We start from the raw sequence: 22230 nt of genomic DNA on the forward strand, positions 1-22230 counted from the left end.
ACTATCTCTAATCACAAGCTTGCAATCAATCTATCATTTCTTCGTAATCAATCTCTCTCTACCCCCCATTCCTTAGGTTACCCAAATTTTGATTTTCCCCCTAACGTTAGATTTAGTAGAAATTAGATAATAACGTACCTTGATGGAGACTTATTGTTTGTAGTAAAGTTCTCCAAACTTCTTGATCTTGTGAGTTTACAGCTTTCATTAAGTCTGGCTAAAATTGGGCCACTATTTCTCTAAATATTTCTTTTGCTACCCTTTTCTTGGGCTGGAGCAATAGCACACCGGTAGGGCGTTTGCCTTGCGTGCAGCCAGCCCGGCCGAGCTGGGTTTGATTCCTCTGCCCCTCTCGGAGAGCCTGGCAAGCTACCGAGAGTATCTTGCCCGCATGGCAAAGCCTGGCAAGCTCCCCGTGATGTATTCAATATGCCAAACACAGTGACAACAAGTCTCACAATGGAGACATTACTGGGCCCGCTCGAGCAAATCGATGAATAACGGGAGGACCGTGACCCTTTTCTTATTAGGGGAATTGGGAATTCAGATTTCTAATAGTTGTTCTTCTCCCATCCCCAGCACTTTTGTTTCACTACTTCATTCTAGATTAAAATTACTGCCAAGAGTAGTATTTCTTTCTACGAAATCTTAAATACAAAAATCTCATCCAGATATTTCACTCTTATCCTTAAAAGTTGGAGTATTTCCCATGTATCTATATAACATTCTTTTTTCTAGCTTTTTAGCATACGAAGTAGAGCTCTAAAAAAACTTCTAAAATAACTCTTCTACAGATTTTGTCATACGTACCGTTTCTTGATTACTTTCAAATGAATTTCTCCCCTCAGCATGGACTGTTGTTTTCTGTTGCTTTGTATGTCTGAAGTTTTCTATCAGATGCCAAGTACTGCAAATATTGTCTTTTGAATTGCAAAAGTTTCTTATTTTATAATCTTGAGTTTTGTGTTGGGATATGATTATGAGGATACTTGGTAACATTTTGATTCTTTCAGATTTTGTTTACAAATTTTGGCAAGCTCCGGGGACTGTAGCGATAGCCCAGTGGCAGGAGTTAGCCTTGCACTGGCCAACCTAGGTTTCATCCCTGGTATCCACTATGGTTCTCTGAGCCTGCCAGGAATGATTCCTGTGCACAGAGCCAAGAGTCAGCCCTGAGCACTGCTGGGTGTGGCTGCCAACCCCCAAATTTGATAAGATCAGAGTGATGCCTAATCTTAGTTTTGTTCTAGTGCTGAAGCTATAGTTCTTTATCTGTCACTGTCCTCCCGTTGTTCATAGATTTCCTTGAGTGGGCCCAGTAACATCTCCATTGTGAGACTTGTTGTTACTATTTTTGGCATATCGAATACGTCACGGGGAGCTTGCCAGGCTTTGCCGTGCAGGCGAGATACTCTCGGTAGCTTGCCGGGCTGTCCGAGAGGGGTGGAGGAATCAAACCCAGGTTGGCCAGGTCGGTCGCGTGCAAGGCAAATGCCCTACCCAATGTGCTATTGCTCCAGCCCCAGTTCTTTATCTAATACTTGGTTAATTTTCAGTTTTCCAAAGGGGATTACTCCAGTTTCTACTCAGCTATAAGAATGACTCCCTCAAAGAATCCCTGTAGATTCTTTATCTGGCCTGGGATAACTTCTGGACACCGACTGTGCTTTCTAAACACTTGAAGGCTCATAGGAGACCCATTAAAGATTCTCAGGCTTTTCTGAGGAGAGCAGTCCCTTCTCTGGCAACTCAAGTCAGTTTGCCCGTCTCAGACTCTCAACTTTATCTCCTCAAATCAGAGACCACTGGTTCCTTGTCGCATTTCCTGGAAACATTCTGTAGGCAGTACAATGCACCCCCTCTTCCTAATCTGCACATAGTCTCAAGGTGGTTATAAATACCTCCCTGAGGTCCCAGATGCGGTGGGTGCTGTCTCCCGCCTTCTCCAGATGGAATCCCAGTGACCATGAGCTTCTACAAGCATGGCTCTCGCATGCGGGTACCAGGACTATTTTCCGAACCGCAATGAGGCCACCCCGGCTCCCAGGCAACCTCTGATTCCAGAAGTCACGCCCACAACCCGCCCCCAGCAACATCTTACAGCACACAGCTGACATTTTCTGATATGCAAAGTGATCAATGGAAAGTAAATGATCTGGCATTTGTCCCTGAATATCAGGCTTTAATGGTGGTGGGAAAATCTGAGAAAAAGATAATGCCCAACCGAAATACATCTGGACTGTGTATTTAACTATGGTGCTATGTGGCCCTGGGAGGGGAAGGGTGTCTGTCCCTCCACCTGTCCCCCTTTGCGGCGGCAACATGGTGGCCTGCATCTTTTAGAGCCTAATGAGCAGCCAGGTATGAGACTGCACTGATGAGGCATGTGGGGCTTCATGGGATGGGAGGTGGAATTGGCCCTGCTCCCCGCCATGACAATGCTCTGGGTTGCCACCCTCAAACACCTCCTCCGACTTCTGACTGACCATGAACCCAGAGGCACACATACCAATCTCGAAACCCAGGGGCTTCTGGCAGTAATCCCTCTAGGTTTATTACTAAAATATCAGAAATTCAAGTTCACATGGCCGCTACTGTGGCCACATGACATCATATGCTCTTCCTAATCAGTAAGAGGAAACAAATTTTCTAATGATGTCTTTGTGGCAGGTCTGAATGTTGGGGAAAATTCCAAATAACAATGTTGGATCTTTTGTCATAATATTGAATGTGATCAATGTAGAGAGAGAGAGTAAAGTGGAAATCTGCCACACAGGCGGGGGGGTGGGTGGGATGGGGTGTATACTGGGGTTCTTGGTGGTGGAAAATGTGCACTGGTGAAGGGACGGGTATTTGATCATTGTATGACGGACTGAAACTTGAACTGAAAGGCTTTGTGACTGTTCTCACAGTGATTCAATAAATAAATTTAAAAAAATTAAAAATAAATAAAATAAATACCCGAGTTCAATTCCTCCGCCCCTCTCGGAGAGCCCGGCAAGCTACCGAGAGTATCTCGCCCGCACGGCAGAGCCTGGCAAGCTACCCGTGATGTTTTCGATATGCCAAACACAGTAACAACAGAGTCTCCAATGGAGACATTACTGGGCCCGCTCGAGCAAATCGATGAACAACGGGAGGACCGTGACCGTGACCTCCCTGAGGCAAGTCCACAGTTTAAATCCTAGCTGAAGAATTTCTGCTAAATAACTATAATACAGCCTCCAATATTAACCCCCCACATCTCAGTCTTCTGAACTAATGATATGGGTGCCATCAAACCCAAATAAATATGTAATTCTATTTTATTTTATGGGGCGGGGGGGCTGGATATGGAGATCATCCCAGTGGTGCTGATGGTATGTATACTCCAGGGTGAGATGCTCGGGTCAGCTATCTACAAAGCAAATGCCTTAACCCTTCGTCTATCTCTCCAAATCCCTATTTTCATTATTATACACTATTAAGTATAATCTTATTTATTGAGCACTGATACTTGCATATACTAAAACTTTTAAGAGAAAGTATGGCACACATCCTAAAATTTTCTACATGCACTATATTTTCAGCCTGTAGTAGTCATTTATACCAATTAGAACAAAATATTGACATCCAATTAAAATACTGCTTTGCTTGCTGATTACAAAGTTTTCTCAAAAAAGATGACCTACAGGTTGCACTGGCAAAGCAACACAAAGTTTACAAAGACCAAAATTCACATGTAACTACTTTAATGAATAAGCAATTTAATTCTTAATACTTTTATTTCCTTGACTTAATACAAAGTCCACTAGAGGAAGTGACTGTCAGAAGTAGGATAATTCCTGCTGACTGGTCAGCTGCAGAGTCATTTAGAAAGACTGTGCCTGTCTGATGCTATTTCTTTTTTCCCACTGGTATCAACAAGCTTCAAGATGAGAAAAGGACCAGTAATAATAGCTGATTTACTTTGAGAATAAAAACAAGAGACTACTCTTAAGTCTTAAGGCGAGGGAAATATACCCCTAACTTAAACCTCACCCATCTGCAGACAAGTTTTCAAAGACCAAACGGAACCAATACAGAGCAAGTCTCCATTTAAGGCAAAACCAAATTCAATTGTCTGCTTCTATATATTCACTTGGCAGATATTCTTAGAGTGCTTGGGAAATGACAAATGAAAGCAAATACTCATATTTAAAAAAGTAGAGTATGTAACACATGAATTTTTAAATTTTTATAGGGACTTGAAATGCAGTTTGACATTTCTCACACATGCAAAGTCCTGGGTTCAATTCCTGGCACGGCAAAATGTGAATTTTTTTCCATAAAGCTTTATGGAATTCGATCTGTATATCACTGCCTCAAGTCCCGTACACACACACACACACACACACACACACCCATGATGGGTACTGCTAGCATACCACAGTAGATTTGTATTGCTAAGGTTACATAAAACAAGTGAGACATGCAGTTAAACATAGCAGAGAAGATGCTACAGAAGTCCACGCGAAGCAACTATTCCTTTAACTGGGTATAGGCAGAAATGCTGATAAAGGAAGTGAAAAGGTGCCTCGTGAGGAAAATGGCAAATGAATAGGCAGAGAGCGCAGAAAGAAGACAAAGGGAGGGGCGAGAGCTATAGTACAGCAGGTAGGGCATCTGCTTGCACACAGCAAACTCGGGTTCGATCCCTGGCATCCCATGTGGTCCCCTGCATACCGCCAGGAATAATATCCTGAGTGCGGAGCCAGGAATAGCCCCTCAGCATTGCTGGGTGTGACCAAAAAACAAAAACACAAAACGAAACAAAAAACCAAAGAAGATAAAGGAAGATCCCAGGTGGAAGCACTAGTATGAGCTCTGTGACAGGCAAAAAGACGTGGTATGGAGAGATAAGTAGTTTAGTTTAGCTAGACTGTAGAAGACAGAATGGGAAAAGACAAAGACAAGCCTGAAGGGTTAGGGTAAGACTGAATAGATCTGTGAAAGATGATCTAGCAGGCCGACAGATAATACAGGGAATAAGGCCTTGCAACAATTTGGGTTTGATCCCCAGCATCACATATGGTCCCTGAAACACTGCCAGAAATAATCTCTGAGCATGACCATGCACACCCCAAAACCACACCAAAGCAAATAAACCAGCAACAAAATAGGATTAAGCACAAAACTATAACAGTAGCGGTTCTCAATACTGGATGTACCACTCTGCCCACCGTCCGAAAGGAATTTGAAGAAACACGTAACGGCTGGCTTTCAGACCAGAAGTTGAGTACGTTGAAAGCAGAAAGAAAAGGTGATAGTTTGTTCAATGGTAAAAACAAAGGAAAATAAAAAAATAAGTAAAATGTAGGTTATATAATGGAAAAGTGTCCATAAAAATATGGGCATATTATGCCACGAATATAGACACAAAGCAGATTCCTCAGGAGAAAAGGGATGGTTAGTCAGAAGAGGCTTTCTCCCAAATCTGGAAACAACCCGAGAAGAGGCAAACGGTTAAAGAAACTTGGATACATCTATACAATGGAATACTATACAGTTGTTCGGAAAGATGAAATCATAAAATCTGCTTGTAAGTGATGGTCACAAAGATATGCTAAGTGAAATGAGTCAGAAAAAGAGGAACAGAGATAGAAGGACTGTACTCATTTGTGGAATACAAAATAACATGAGATTGACACCAAAGGGCAGAAGACACAAGGGCCAAGAATATCGTTCCAGAGTTGGAAGCCTGCCTTATGAGCTGGGGGAGAAGGCAGCTGGAATAGAGAAGGGATCACTAAGACAATGATGGTTGGAGGGATCAGTTGGGATGGGAGATGTGTGCTGAAAGAAGATAAAGGACAAAACATTATAGCCTCTCAGTATCTATAATGCAAACGATAAAGCCCCAAAATATAGAGTATGGAGGAAATTTTCTGCCAAGGAGACGGGGGAGGGGGAGGACGTGTGTCTGGGGGAGGGGGGGAGAATACTTGGGGACATCGTTGGTGGTTGAAAATGTGCACTGGTGGAGGGATGCGTGTTTGATCACTGTATGACTGAAACTCAAACATGAAAACTGGTTTTTGTTTTTGCTTTATGGGTCACACTTGGAGATAATCAGGAATTACTCCTGGCGGTACTCAGGGGCCCATATGGGATACCAGGGATTGAACCCAGGTCATCCACATGCAAGGCAAATGCCCTGCCCACCGTACTATCACTCTAGTCCCCAAATATGAAAGCTTTGTAATTATATCTCACAGTGATTCCATTTTTTTTTAAAGAGGCTTTGTAAGAAAAGGATTTTAGAGGAGGGTCAGTTACAAATTAGGAAGAAGCAGAGGTGTGCCACAAAGGAGAGCCAAAAATTTAAATGAAATGGGGCAATTTGAGAAAAAGCTAAGAAGCTCTTTAAATTCAATGAGCAAAAAAGTTATTTTATTATTATTATTTTTGGTTCTGTGGCCACAGTCAAAGGTACTCAGGGCTTACTTCTGTCTCAGCTCAGGGATAACTCCTGGAGGGACTTGGGACCAAATGGGGGGCCAGGCACCAAACACGGTCACCCATGTGCAAAGCAAGCGTTCGGCCCTCTGTATTGTCCAGCTCCCCCAAAGAGTATTTTACACATTTTTCAAAATTGTTGGTGGTGGTGATTTAGGGGTTGAGCAGGGTGGGAAACCACATCCAGCAGTACTCAGGCTACAGGCTTACGAGTGATTCCTGGTGGTGCTTAGGGAAGCATAGACGGTGCCAGGGATCAAACCCAAGTTGGCGGCACTCAAGGCAAGTGCCTTATTCTTGCAGTATCTCTCCAGCCCTAAATAATTCTGTAGTTTGGTTTGATTATTCAATGTCATTCAGTGTCATTCAATGTCAAGGGTTCTCAAGGGGTAGTTCAGAAACTGCTGACCTGCATTATACTTTGTGAAAGAAGATAGCCTCTGATGCATCATTTTGAGACTACTAGTACTAAGAAAACACCCTCACTAAGAGCACACACACACACACACACACACACACACACACACACACACACACACACACACAGTAATCTTGTTAGTGGTGAACAAATACAATTATTTCTACTCGGTCCACTGAGTTTTTAGACAAATGGGAGCAGGTGGGCAAGCAAATCATTCTAATGATTCTCAGTGATGAACATCATTCAGGTAAAATTTATACTCCCCCCCCCCCCCATTTCAAGTCACTGTCACAAAGGGTATAACCACATTTTTTTTACTAAAATTTTTCAAAACATTATAAAATGTTTTTAATAGAAAGCAGGGTAACTTCCTTTCCAACAATGTACTCTACTTCAAAATTGTTTTTATGACAGGCTGGGTGTGGGGAGGGGGGTGATGGCTCGACCATATCTGGAAATGTCCAAGCGTTCTTTCTGGCTCTGTGCTAAGGAGTGATTCCTGGCGGTGCTTACGGGACAAAATGTGGTGTTAAAGATTCAAACTAGAGTCAGCAGGACAAAAGGCAAGTTCCTCAACCCCTGTAATATATCTTTCTCGCCTACCCAACAATGTCTTCTAGCTCTAGTTAGTAAAAAGACAGAGGAAAGCTAAAACTTGGACGAATAGTTTTCAGGGAGTGTGGATAAAAAGAAAAAAATGGTGGGGAGGGTGTGGGAGGAGAAAGTGAAAACAAGGCATTCTACTTGTTTTCAGAAGGGGATGTATCAGTTGATACTGGGGCAATTCCACACAACCTTTTTGCCTCTGTCTGACCAAGGCATGCTAAGGACTTACCAGAAATACCATTAAGACAAGATCTGGTTATTTATGAAACAAATGCAACCCAACCTAAGATCAGTCAATCTCCTTGGATAAGCCAGAGCTAAAGCAGAAGACACAGAGACTGGCTTATGAAGGTCAGGACCCACAGTGTTTGGCAGGGTTAGAAAACCAGTCCAGTTAGGCTGCAGGCTGGTTTATACAAGGTTCAAGTTAAGTTTTTAAAAAGTCAAATGTAAATATTCATGTCTGCAAAAATCTAAAGATATTACTATAAACCAACAAAAATGAAACCCACAAACCTCATTCACTGCTGATGGGAATGTTGTCTGCTTCAGCTTTTATGGAAAACAGTTTAGAAGCATCTTTAAAAATTAACAGGATTCATTATGACCCAATGATCCCAGTTCCTGAAATCTATCCCAAGAACACAAAAACAGTAATTCAAAGGGATGTGTGCACACCAATGTGCATTGCAGCACTTTCACCTCCTGATGGACCCCATCATCTTAGGACTAAGTTCACTGAGATATTAACCCGCCAAAAGATTTAGATATTCTGGTCTTTGTGACCGAAATCACTTGGCTTCCTCAAAGTCAGGATGGGCTACCTCCACCATCCTCCCTGTACTTACAGAAGCCCCAGCAGTCACTCGCACAAACCACTTCTGGCACCACCATGTAAGCTCATCTACTGGTCATGCTCCAACGACTCATAAATAAATCTCAAAAAAGATCAACCAGTCACCAAAAGTACCTGGATATCCGCTTCTGGCTGAAATATCTGCGGCACCCTGGGGGTGGATAGGTCAGCTCAGTGCCCGACCAGAGCCCCCCAGCAGCTGCTCGCTTCTATACTCCAAAATTGCCACCATGCCTCCCTCCAAACTCCATCAACTCAGAACTGAGTTCACTGAGAAATTAACGTGATAGAAATTTAGACTACTGGCTCAAGACGTTAGTGAAATCTCTGGACAAGAACAGTGATGGAAATAGGTCAAGGGACAAACATCATAACCTTTCAGTGCCTGTATTACAAACCATAATGCCCAAATGAAAAGAGAGAAAGGAGGAAGAAAAGTGCCTACCAGAGGCAGGCTGGAAGGAAGGGGCTGGTGGGGGTGGCGGCGGAACAGAAATGGGGACAGTGGTGGGAAATGTGCACTGGTGAAGGGATGGGTGTTGGAACACTGTATGACTGAAAACCGATCATGAACAACTTCGCAACTGTGTTTCTCAGTGATTCAATTAAAAAAAAAAGACATTCTGATAAGGGTCTGACATATATGTAAGGAAAAATTTACTACAAAGATCTATGAAATTTTTTTAAAAACAAGGCAATTTCAATAAATCTGAAGTTTAGCATTTTACGATAAACAAGGCTTTGGGGTCATGTGTTTTCAGTAAAGAATATGCTCTGCTAAAAAATTTACTGAGAATCAAGAGTCTAATTCAACATCTTGTACAAGTAATATAATTAAACTGTGTTTTAGGAGCATTTTCCAAATTTTGAAAATTTGGTTAGCTTACATTAATTAATTCAAGGAACAAATAGGTAGGTTCATTGATAGATGGACAGATGGACTAACATTTTCAAATCTACATAATATAAAAAACAGTGATTTTCCCCGAACTTAGAAACTACTTTAGTAACTTACCATTTTTTTCCTCTTATCCTGTTCTGTGGGTGGTTCTTCCTCGCCTGTTACTTTTGGTTCCTCCAGATGAGACATCAACATACAGCTACAATTTTTAAAAAAGTTTGAGATAAATTTAAAATGCCCATAACATACTAAAAATAAGCCCTCAAAATCACCGAGTTCAGTAATACATTGATGAAACAAAATGTGAGGAATAAATTAGGTAAACATTCAATAAAAAATTTAACCATGAAAAGACTTCTTTCAAAAGTTTTACCGCCAACATGATACAAAATCAATACACATAAATCTTTTGCATTTGAGTACATAATGAGCTGGAGGACACAGAAATTAAGAAAACAATCCCATTTTGAACTGAATCAAAAAAGATAAAACATATGGAAGCAAACCAGGCATTTTGAAATGGAAGATTTATACACGGAAGACAAAACTGGGACTGGAGCCACGGTACCACAGAGAGGAAACGTGCCCTGCATGCATACGGCTGGCCTGGGTTTGACTGACAGGAGTGATTTTTGAGCACCCTGGGTGTACCACACACACACACACACACACACACACACACACACACACACACACACGAGAATACATTCTGTGGTCATGCTGAAAAAATTAACATAAAAATTGGCACATTTATAGTACAGTCTATAGAAACAATACAGTTCATATCAAAACACGAATGGCAATTACCAAGGAAATAGAGGGGAAAAATTCTAAATTGATATGGAACTAGAAAAAGACCAGGCATAGACGAAAGAATATGCTTTAGTTGAATAAATCAGAGAGCGGAATTAAACCCTTGCACCTAAACTATGATTAAAAAAAAAAATCAGACCATAAAATGGACATAAAAAGGTTTTTAAAAAATGGTGCTGGCACATTCAAAAGAACAAAAGCAACCAGTGCTGGTGTGGATGTGGGGAAAAGGGGACACTCTTTCACTATTGGTGGGAATGCCCACTAGTCCAAACTTTCTGGAAAACAATATGGACAGTCCTTCAAATACTATAAATTGAGCTTCCATATGACCCCGCAATACCACTTCTGGGAATATATCCCAAGGATGCAAAAAAAAGCACAGTAGAAATGACGTCTGTATCTATATGTTCATTACAGCACTGTTCACAATAGCCAAAATCTGGAAACAACCCAAGTGCCCTAGAACAGATGACTGGTTAAACAAACTTTGGTACATCTACACAATGGAATACTATGCAGCTGTCAGGAGAGATGAAGTCATGAACTTTGCTTATAAATGGATTGACATGGAGAGTATCAGGCTAAGTGAAGTGGGTCAGAAAGAGAGGGACAGACATAGAAGAACTGCACTCATTTGTGGAGTATAAAACAACATAACCTGAGGCTAACTTCTAAGGACAGTAGATACGTGGGACAGATAGTTTGCTCCATAGCTGGAAGCCTGCCTCATGAGCAAAGGGGAAAAGGCAGCTGGAATAGAGAAGGGATCACTAAGAAAAAGATGGCTGGAGGAATCAGTCGGGATGGGAGATGTGTGCAGAAAGTGGATAAAGGACCAAACATGATAGCCTCTCAGTGTCTGTATTGCAAACCATAATGCCCAAAAGTAGAGAGAGATTATGGGGAATCATGTCTGTCATGGAGGCAGGGGGAGGAGGGGCGGGGAACGCCACGGATATTGGTGGTGGGGAATGTGCACTGGTGGAGGGATGGGTGTTTGATCATTGTGTGATTGTAACCCAAACATGGAAGCTTGTAACTATCTCACGGTGATTTAATAAAATTAATTAAAAAAAAAGGAAATTAAAAAAATGGTGCTGGGAGAACTAGACATCCTATGAAAGAAAGAAGGAAAGAAGTAGGGAGAGGGGAAAAGAAGGAGGAGAACTAATCACCAACACCACGCAAAATAATTGAAGACTTGAACACTAGACCAAAAACTATAAAATACATTAAAAAAAAAGAAAACAGAGAAAATATTCCGGGATCTTAACATTAAACTTGGAGAGTCAACTTCAAAGCAAGGTAAGCAAAAACAAAACTATAAACAAACAAGGTGGCATTAAACTAAGAAATGTGTAGATAACAAAAGAAACTATCATAAAATCAAAAGGGAAACCTAGCAACTGGAAGAAAATATTTGTTCATCACAGATGAGACAAGGGATAAAGAAACTGGCATGTGACTGACCAGCACCATTTATTGAAAAAGCTTTCTTTGTTCCACTGCATATGTTTAGCTCCTTTATAGAAGACAGACCTGTGGATCTGTCTCTGGACTTTAAAATTCTCTACCACTAATCTGAGAGCCCATAGCCTCTACTGTTGTAATTACTACAGCTTTATATATATGGAGACGGTGGTCCGATCCCGTTCGAAATTTTGGGACAACAGCAACATCAGTCAGGCAAAACCGTCGATTGAATATGATGTGGTCTATTTCGTTGTGGAATCGTCCACCGGGAGACTCCCATGTCCATCGTTTAGATTCTGCCTTCTGGAACTGTGAGTTACCATGAATGGTCTTGGTCGACATGATGAACTCAGACAGTCTCTCACCCTGTTGGTTCCATTCTAGGCCATGGGTCCCGATGTGAAGTTCTTCAGCTGATCTTCTCGGTCCTATCTTGGCATTAAAATCACCCACAATGATCTTGTAGAAGGTGTGGTCTTCTTTATAGAACTTCTCTAGCTCCATGTAGAACTTCTCGATTTCTCTTTCATCATAATGAGATGTTGGTGCGTAGACAACGAAGATAGAAACTGCAGGCAGTGAGCCACATCTATTCAAATGTAAACGTCCGATTCGGGTTGTTAGGCATTCGAATGAATCAATGCTCTTGGCCAAGTTTGTGTTGACAAGGACACCGACGCCTCCGACACCTCTTTTATCGCATGTTCCGAGGAACAATTCTTCTCCAGTGTCGAAAACGGCATGTTGAGATTCGTGCCTTCTTGTCTCGGTCAGACCAATGATGTCGTACTTGATCATTCGCGCTTGTACCATCAGGTCCTCGATGGATGCATCTGATGCTAGCGTACGTGCATTGAAAGTACAGACGATCATTTTTGTCTTCCTTCGTTGTGGCAGCCTAGGTCGGCCTTGAGATTTTGTCGGCCTCTCCTTTCTCATCCTTCTCAGTGCTGCCATGTCGGTGAAGCCTTCAGGGTCAGGTGAATGAGACCAGTTGTAGTTACTGGTTTTGGCATATCGAATACACAGCGGATAGCTTGCCAGGCTCTTCGTGCGGGCGGAATACTCTCGGTAGCTTGCCAGTCTTTCCGAGAGGTATAGAGGCTTTTGGGGTGACCTCTAATTACCCTTGTAGGTGTTACCATATTTGAACCCTATCAAATATGGTACGACAATTCCAGAAGACGGGTATTTAGTGTCTTATGATGTGTTGCGCGGCCGCGGCCGCGCGGGTCCGGAAAGCGTCCTGGAGTGTGGCGACGGCTGGGTAGTGGAAGTAGTGTGCAAAATTCTACTTCACAGAGCGGGGAGAAAGGGCTGCAAAGTTCAAAAAGAGAACTCCCAGAATGACCACCAACTGGGAACTCTTTGGTACTATTGCGGCAACATGGGAAGATGCCATTGTTGACAACATTGACGAGGAATACGATTGACTGGTTCAGCACCTCCATGAATGTGCGAGGAACGCCAAGAGAGAGATAGCCACAAAAAGTCGCCTATCTTCGAAAACTCTTGAGCTAATTCGCCAGCGTGGTTTGGCGCATGCCTCAGGCAACCGCAAGCTAACGTCCGAGCTTGCAAAGCAGTGCAGAGATGCGATCAAGGAAGACCTCAAAGAGAGAAGAGCAAAAGTACTGGTAGATGCGGCAGAAGCCGGGAAAAGTATTCATAACGCCCGCCTGTCTTTCGCCAACTATAAGACCAAGATGACTGCCCTCCGACGTCCTGATGGATCCATCACATCCTCCAGAACGGCAATAGAGAAGATTATCCATGACTTCTACTCAAATCTCTTCGATAGCCATGTCCACTTGCCGACATACCAAATTCCACAGGATGGATATGTCGTTCCCAACGTTCTCCCTTCCGAAATCCGACACGCCATTTCGTCGGTAAAGAAGCAAACAGCACCCGGCCCAGACAAGGTCAGACCTGAACACCTGAAGAACCTGGCGTCAGTACTCATCAATACACTGGCTCGGCTCTTCACTCGCTACCTGTCTGAATGCAAGGTTCCGTCCCAATGGAAAACCAGCAGGACCGTACTACTGTTCAAGAAGGGAGACATCCATGACATTGGCAACTATCGCCCGATCTGCCTATTGTCTGTCATCTATAAGTTGTTCACTCGAGTCATCCTGAATAGGATTGGCAGAACACTAGATTAAGGACAACCATGTGAGCAAGCAGGGTTCCGCAAAGGATTCAGCACCATCGACCATATCCACACGGTAACCAAGCTCATTGAGGTTTCTCGGGAGTTCAAGATGCCGCTCTGCTTAACGTTCATTGATTTAAAGAAGGCCTTTGATTCTGTTGAGACGGAAGCGGTCATTGAAGCCCTAGCCAATCAGGGCATTCAAGCCCAATACATCAGGATCCTCCGTGAGCTGTATTGCGGATTCACTACCAGGATCTCACCATTCTACAAAGAAGTGATCATTGACATCAAGAGAGGGGTTCGACAGGGGGATACCATTTCACCGAAACTCTTCAGTGCCACCCTCGAGAACATCATGCGACGACTGGAATGGGAAGGAATGGGAGTGAAGATAGATGGTCGGCAACTACACCACCTCCGCTTTGCTGATGACATTGTTTTAATAACACCAAACATCAGCCAAGCGGCACAAATGCTGGCCGACTTTGACCGTGAGTGTGGAAAGGTAGGACTACAGCTGAATCTTACGAAGACAATGTTTATGAGAAACAGCCTTGTTCCTGACGCCCCATTCGCTCTCAATGGAACGACCATCTCCGAATGCAACAGCTATGTCTACCTAGGTCGAGAGGTCAACATGACAAATGACCTGGCACCCGAGCTGCGCAGGAGGAAGAGAGCGGCTTGGAACGCCTTCAAGAACGTCGAAGAAATAGCTAAGAGGACGAAGAACCTCCGGCTCCGGGCACATCTCTTTGATTCCACTGTTCTTCCTCCATTAACATATGCCTCAGAGACCTGGGCCCTACGCAAACAAGATGAGAACGCCATTCAGGTCTCCCAAAGAAGAATAGAAAGAGCTATGCTTGGAATATCACGTTTCACTCAAATGAGAGAACGAATCCGGAGTTCTGACATCCCTCGATGATCAAGGATCAGGGACGCTGTCTCATTTGCCAAGGTGTCGAAAATCAGATGGGCTGGTCACGTAATGACATTTAAAGACGACCGTTGGACTAGAGCTGTTACTGATTGGATTCCACGGGATGTCAAGAGACCGCCTGGCCGCCCACCTAACAGATGGTCAGACTTCTTTGTCAAGATCATGAACGATCGGTTTGAGGCCCTCCATGTTCCCGGAGCGAAGAGATGCCATTGGGCTACACTAGCACTTGACAGGGACAAATGGAGACGTTACTGGCGCCCGCTCGAGCAAATCGACGACTAACGGGAAGTTAAGTGATAAGTGATAAGTGATATATATGATTCAAATCGGGGAAGTAGAAGCCTCCCAATGTTTTCCCTAGAATTCTGGAGTTTGGCTATTCCAGGACTTTTATTATTCCACGTAAATTTCAACAGCACTTGATCTTTGTATTTAAAAATGCCATGGGTATTCTTATCATAGGTACTGCAATGAATATAGTGCTTTGGGCAAGACTATCATTCTAACAGCATTAATCTTTCCAATTCATGAACTGGGGATGTGTTTCCATTTCCTTGTGCCCTCTCTTATTTAAATATTTTTAAAGGTTTTTTTTTATATATATATATATGATTTTTTAACCTTAATTTTATTAGTGAAACACCATGAGGTCCAGTTGTAGACTTACCGATTTTTGTGATTGGGTTTCAGTTATACAATGATCCAGTACCCATCCCTCCACCAGCGCCCATTCTCCACCACCAATGATCCCAGTATCTCTCCCACACACCCCCCACGCCCTATCCCATCCCGCCTCTGTGTCAGGGCATTCCCTTTTGTTCTCTCTCTCCTTTTGGTTCCTGTGGTTTGCAAGAGAGGCATTGAGTGGCAATCATGTTCGGTCTATAGTCTACTTTCAGCATGCTTCTCCCATCCTGGGAGGATCCTCCCAACACCCTTTACTTGGTGTTCCCTTCTCTATCTGAGCTGCCTTTTTCCCTATCATGTGAGGCTGGCTCCAAGCCATGGAGTGAACCTCCTGGTACTTACCTTGACTATTCTTGGGTGTTGGTTTCCTATTTTTTTACTTTATATTCCCCTTAACCTCTTTTTTTAAGGTGCCTCCCAGTACTTCCTTTACTGAGGCACAGTTGTGAAGGGTATTTGTTTTTTAATTTCTTTCTCTTCTATTGTAGCATTTGCATATTTGAAAGCCAAATATATGCAAATTTTTGCATATATCTGGCTTTGTAAGCTGCCACTTACTATTCAGGTCTATTATTTCTAGAAACTTTTTTTGGTGGATTCTGGGATTTTCTAAGTAGATTATCATTCTGCAGAGAGAGAGAGAGAGAGAGAGAGAGAGAGAGAGAGAGAGAGTTTAACCTCCTCCTATCAGATCTGAATGCCCTTCATACCTCATTCTTCCCCAACTGCTATGGCAAGGTCTTCCAGTATTACGCTGAATAGAAGTGATGAAAGTGGTGGGCAACCTCATCTCCTGCCTGATCTTAGAGGAAAGGCTTTCTCCTTTTCACCACTGAGTATAATGTTTGCTGTGGGTTTATGATAAAAGGCTTTGACTATGCTGAGTTCTTTCCACGCCCATTTTATTGAATGTTCAAATCCCTTCCTAGCACCATACAACACAAAAACCAAACCAAATAGATTAAAGACATGCTCTCAGACCTGAATCTGTAAATCACACTGAGGAAAACACAGAACACTTGTGACACTGAAGTCAAAGATATTGTCAATGATTCAAAACCTCTGGTTTAAAAAATAAAAAACATCTGAAAAATAAACTAATGGGGCTTTATCAAAGTGTTTCTGCTACTGCAAAGAAAACAATGGCCAAAATTAAATAAATAAAAACAAAAACCATCCCACAGGATATCTGCCCACCACCTGTCGAAAAGTGTTGATATATATAAGGCACTAGTAGAACTCTGGGGGGGACGTTTTTTTTTTTTTTTGTAACAACCCTATTAAAAAATGGAGGTGCCGGAGTGATAGTATAGTGGGTAGGGCGTGTGCCTTGCACACGGCCACCAGGGTTCAATCCATGGTTCCCCAAGTACCGCCAGAAGTAATTACTGAGTGCAGAGCTAAGAGTAATCCCTAAGCATCACTGGGTGTGCCCAAAAGAAGGGAGGGAAATGAAGTGAGAAATGAAGATAAATTGCTTTAAGAAGACATACAGATGGCCAAAAGATAGCACTGCACTGTATCACTGTCCTCCCGTTGTTCATCAATTTGCTGAGTGGGCACCAGTAACGTCTCCATTATGAGACTTGTTGTTACTGTTTTTGGCATATCAAATACACCACGGGGGGCTTGTCAGGCTCTGCTATGTGGGCGGGATACTCTCAGTAGCTTGCCGGGCTCTCCAAGAGGGACAGAGGAATCGAACCCGGGTCGGCCGCACGCAAGGCAACACCCTATCTGCTGTGCTATCGCTTCAGTCTGGCCAAAAGGCACATCAAAAAATGTCCTCTATCAACTTATCATCAAGGAAATGCAAATCAAAACAACAATGTGCTATCACCTCCCACCAGAGAATGGCATTCAACACAAATAACAAAAACTACCAGTATTGGCATGATGTGAGGAAAAGAGACTCTCATTCACTGTTGGTGGGAATACTGACTGGTCCAACGTTTTTGGAAAACAATGTGGGCGCTTCAAAAAACTTGGAATTGAGCTTCCGTATGTCCCAGTAATTCCCTTTCTGGGCACTCCTCGAGGCCAGGGTCCAGAAACTCAATTTAAAGAAGACATCTACACTCTTATATTCATTGAAGAACTATTCACAATTGCCAAGTATTGGAAACAATCCAAATGTTCAAGATCAGATAAACAAATAAACTGGTACATATACACAATGGAATACTACTCAGATGTTAAGAAAAAATGAAATCTGCTGCCAGGTGAATAGAGCTGGACAGTATTATACTGAATTAGTTAGAAGGAGAGAGACAGACACAGAATAAACTCTCATCTGTGGGAATGAAGAAGTAGAAGAGGGGAGTAACAAATGCCCAAAGGCAGAAGAAAGGGAGAACTTGTCTTCAGTGGGGGCGGGGAGGGTGGCTAAGGGACTCTGATACAATAATGGGGGGAAGCAAATACCTAGATGGAGGGTGTGGTGATGAAATAGTTCATACATAAAACCGTAATAATCACAGCTTGTAAATCCTGGTGCTGAAAGTTTAAAAAAAATTACATTCTGGCATACTAAATGGAATACTAATTTTCCATTAAAAAAGATGAAATTATACCTTTGGAGATAAAAGTTAATGGATCTTGAGACAATTATATTAAGTAAAATAAGCAAGGAAATGAAATACAATTACTAAATAGTTTCACTCAGATATAAATAAACAAATAAAAACTAAGTTATATGAATAAGTAAATGACTTAGCAAACAAACAACAAAACTTTTGTTAGAGGGATGGCAGTGGAATTTTGGTTGTGGGTATATATATGTATACATACACACACACACACACACACACACACACACACACAGAGAAATGTAAAGCTAAGCCCTTGTAATACACTAAAATTATACCCCAGCGAAAAATCAACTTTTAAAAAGGACCACAATTAGGGCTGGGGTGATAGCACTGTGCGTAGGGTGTTTGCCTTGCATGCGGCCAACCCGGGTTCGATTCCCATATGGTCCCCCGAGCACCACCAGGAGTAATTCCTGAGTGCAGAGCCAGGAGTAACCCCTGTGTATCACCAGAGTAACCCCTGTGCATCACCAAAAAGCAAAAAATTTAAAAAAATTTTTAAAAAGGGGGTCCCAACAAAAATAATTAAAGCAAGCTAATGAAGACTTTAAATCAGGGGCTGGAGCAGTAGTAGAGTAGGTAGACCCAGGTTTGATCCCCAGCACAACATATGATCTCCCAACCTAGAGTGATCGCTGAGCACAGAGCCAGGAACAGGTCCTGAGCACTGTTGGGGGTAGCCTAAAAACCCATTTAAAACCCCTGAAAACTAACACGGACTTCCATACCAAGCGATAGCACGGGGGGCTGGAGCAACAGCACAGCAGGTAGGGTGTTTGCCTTGCACGTGGCCGACCTGGCCAACCCCGGTTCGATTCCTCCGCCCCTCTCGGAGAGCCGGCAAGCTACCGAGAGTATCCTGCCTGCATGGCAAGGCCTGGCAAGCTACCCGTGCCTATTCGATATGCCAAACACAGTAACAGTGAGTCTCACAATGGAGACGTTACGGGCCTGCTTGAACAAATCAATGAACAATGGGAAGACAGTGCTACAGTGCTTCATAATAGTAGCGATGATTTAAATAACTTCATTGATAGGGCAAGAGGGATGATAACGCACATGCTTTGCATACAGGAGGGCCAGGTTCACCCCCAGGCACACTGTTCCCTAAACACCACTGGGCATGGTGATTCTCAGGGGGGTTCAGAAGTAGCCCCTGAATAGCTGGGGGTGGCCGCCAAAAATAAAAGTAAGCAACACCACCCCAAAACTGTTTCTTATGTAACAATAACTCTGCTCTGCTCCAAAAAACATTACCAAGCCAAGGAGAACTACTGCTGGCAGCATTTGCATTATTTTACTTGAACCGCACCACTGCATTTCACCATTAGCAGAGATAATAGAAACACAGCTTCCGAGTCAGACCACACAGGTCCCAGGGAGACAAGGAAAGAATATTGTCTCTTGAATCAAGTGAACAGAACAAACCTAATTCAGAATTTCCTAATTCAGAATAGTAGAATTTAGTCCTTTCTTTAGAGTCAGACTTTCCTAATAAAAACTACTATGACAACGGAAGCATGGTTTCTCACACTTTAGGGCAAGTACAAATGAAGGACAGTCCCGGTCTTGGTTTTAAGTGTAATTCTGAATTTAGAGGTAGGACAGGGGTCAGTGTTTGAAAGTTGCTCAAGCTCATTCTTACAGGAGACATACATGAGCATCCATCACCATTTCAGAACTAATTTATTCTGGAACCGGTGCTTCTAAGTCCGTCAGCACAAAGTGATGGGGTCACAAAGGAAGACATTGGAAGCTCTTAAAACAATAGTCCAGTCCTACATGGAAAGTATCATGTTAGGCGAAATGAGTCAGAAAGAACGGGATAGACACAGAAAGACTGCATTCATCTGGGGAACATAAAGTAACAAAATAGGAGGCTAACACCCAGGAGTGGCCAAGATTAGTACCAGGAATTTTGCTCCATGACTTGGAGGCCAGACACATTGCTAGGGGAAAAGGCAGCTCAGATAGAGAAGGGAGCACCAAATAAAGGGTGTTGGGAGGATCCTCCCAGGGTGGGAGAAGCATGCTGAAAGTAGACTATAGACCAAACATGATTGCCGCTCAGTGCCTCTCCTGCAAACCACAGGACCCAAAAGGAGAGAGAGAGAACAAAAGGGACTGCCCTGCCACAGAGGCAGGGTGGGATGCTGGGACCCGTGGTGGTGGAGGATGGGTACTTGATCACTGTATAACTGAAACCCAAGCACAAAAATTTGTAAGTCTATAACTGTACCTCATGGTGTTTCACTAATAAAAAACAAAAACAAAACAAAAAACCAATAGTCCAATCCCTCACTGCTCGGCCTTGGTCTCTTGCAACTTCAGTGCTTCTATCCACCCTAAAAGAGGGTGGAGTACGTATATTATGTTTAATGGACTTGACACAAAATAAGAAAATCATATTGTTCCTTCATCCCAAGAGCCATCTGATAATGGCAAATGTCTAGCAAAGTCTAGATCTCAGTTCGTGTTTTGTTAATTTATTCTGTTTGCTTGGGACTATACACCAGGCAGTACTCACGGCTTACTCCTTACTTCTGCATTCAGGGGTCACTCCTGGGGATGCCAAGATCAAATCTGGGTGAGCGGCATGGAAGGCAAAGGCCCTATTAGCAGTAACGTCACTCTGGCCCCCGAGTTTGTATTTTAGAAATGAGTTTCTTCACACTAGCTATTTAATGACTGCTACAGGTTTGAACTCTAAGTAATAAATCTGGATCTCTGAATCTTGACTTTGTATCAAATTCTTTTACTGCATCACAAAATCTGTCAACTTATTTGTATAAAAAAAACAAACAAAATTCAAAAACACCCTCTCGTCTGTTTTCCCTAAGCTAACAAGAGATGTTATACTAAAGTCAATTCTAGAAACAAATATTCACATATATTTTCCCAGTGACCAAGATTTACCTAGAATAAACATTTGTTTTTAAAATATATATCAACATCCATATCTTAATTTTAATTACTGCAATATACTGCACAAAATTATTGCAATATATATGTGTATATGTATATATGTTTTGCAATTCTACAGATTACATTAATTTGCACCTCAGTATGTATTCTCTATGTAGAAAGTGTGGGGAAATTAATTTTGCTTGTTTTGCAATTTATTATTTCAATCTGAAGAGTCATGTAACAAAGGAAGAAGAAAAGAAATGCATGGCAAATAAAAATTGAATTTTATTTACTTGAAATAAGACTACTTCATTTATAGCCAATTTGTTTTATACTCTAGCAATGAAAACAACAACAACAACACAATTTATGAGTCCTTCTCTCACATATTTTATTGCCTCCAAAACTACTAAGTAAATTCCATTCAATAAAAACTATCTTGCTTCATTTAAAAAAATTAAAAAGGAAAGCAAGGAATCTAGTACTAAGATGAGCAATACCCAAATGCTGACTATCTACTAATCTTAGAAGACAAGTTTTTCCAATAGAGAATCAGATCATCCATTGTCAAAGCAAATAAATATTTACTTTCCATTTACTATACAAACTGTTACTAAATTTCAAAATGCCTGCGAGAATAAGGTAATAAAGGCATACTAAAGTTCCAGACTAACTGTTAGAATAAGAATGATTTTTTCCTAAAAACCTTTCGTAGCCACCCCCCACCCCCATCAATCCCTGCCAGTCCTTCCCCCCCAGTCTCCCATCACGTCGTCAGTCATCCTGGTGGCACAATGGCACAAGCTGCACATGGACCCTGCACACCCTGTGGGGCCGGATTCAATACTCAGAGTGAACATGAATCACCTCAGGTGCGTGTTTACTGCGCTGGTTCCACGGCCCGATTCCTACACATTCTGATGGAACGAGTGGGACTGGGCATGAGAAAGCCACTTTTTAAAGCGAACACTCCCGGTCAGTGCACTGTCACTAGCTAGGAGCCTTTCTACTCCTCCCAATCATCTTCCACACACAGTTCAGGCCTACGCTAAAAAACCGCCAAGGGGTTTCCACTGATCACGTAACAGTCCAAAATTCCTGGCATTTTACATTGAGTTACTTGTCTATTTGGCTCCTATTTACTACATACTCCCAGAAGCTGTCTCTGTTCCCCAGAACATTTCCTTGCCTGTAGCTGGGTGGCACTGATCCCATTTCCCCTTTTGGCTCTGAGCTCTTTCAGCTGATTCCTCACATAGCACAATGCCTAGAATAAACACGACTAAATGAAAAAAATCATCTGTCACCAAGACTCTCAAATTGTGGTCAGTTTCATATGTCGACCTGATTAGATGACAGGGTGCCCAGAGATACATACTATTATGGGT

General features: G+C 42.5%; 1 protein-coding gene across 1 annotated transcript in view; it reads right to left on the reverse strand.

Annotated features, from left to right (window-relative positions):
* IPO11 (importin 11) overlaps positions 1–22230 on the reverse strand; it is a 185194-nt gene that overhangs the window by 15532 nt on the left and 147432 nt on the right. The window contains exon 29 of the mRNA XM_056112106.1: positions 9376–9460. Within this exon, the coding sequence (XP_055968081.1) occupies positions 9376–9460 (85 nt within the window). The remainder of the gene's footprint in view (positions 1–9375; positions 9461–22230) is intronic.

This window comes from Sorex fumeus, unplaced genomic scaffold (genome assembly GCF_029834395.1).
Source record: "Sorex fumeus unplaced genomic scaffold, SorFum_2.1 ptg000015l, whole genome shotgun sequence".
Lineage (NCBI taxonomy): Eukaryota > Metazoa > Chordata > Mammalia > Eulipotyphla > Soricidae > Sorex > Sorex fumeus.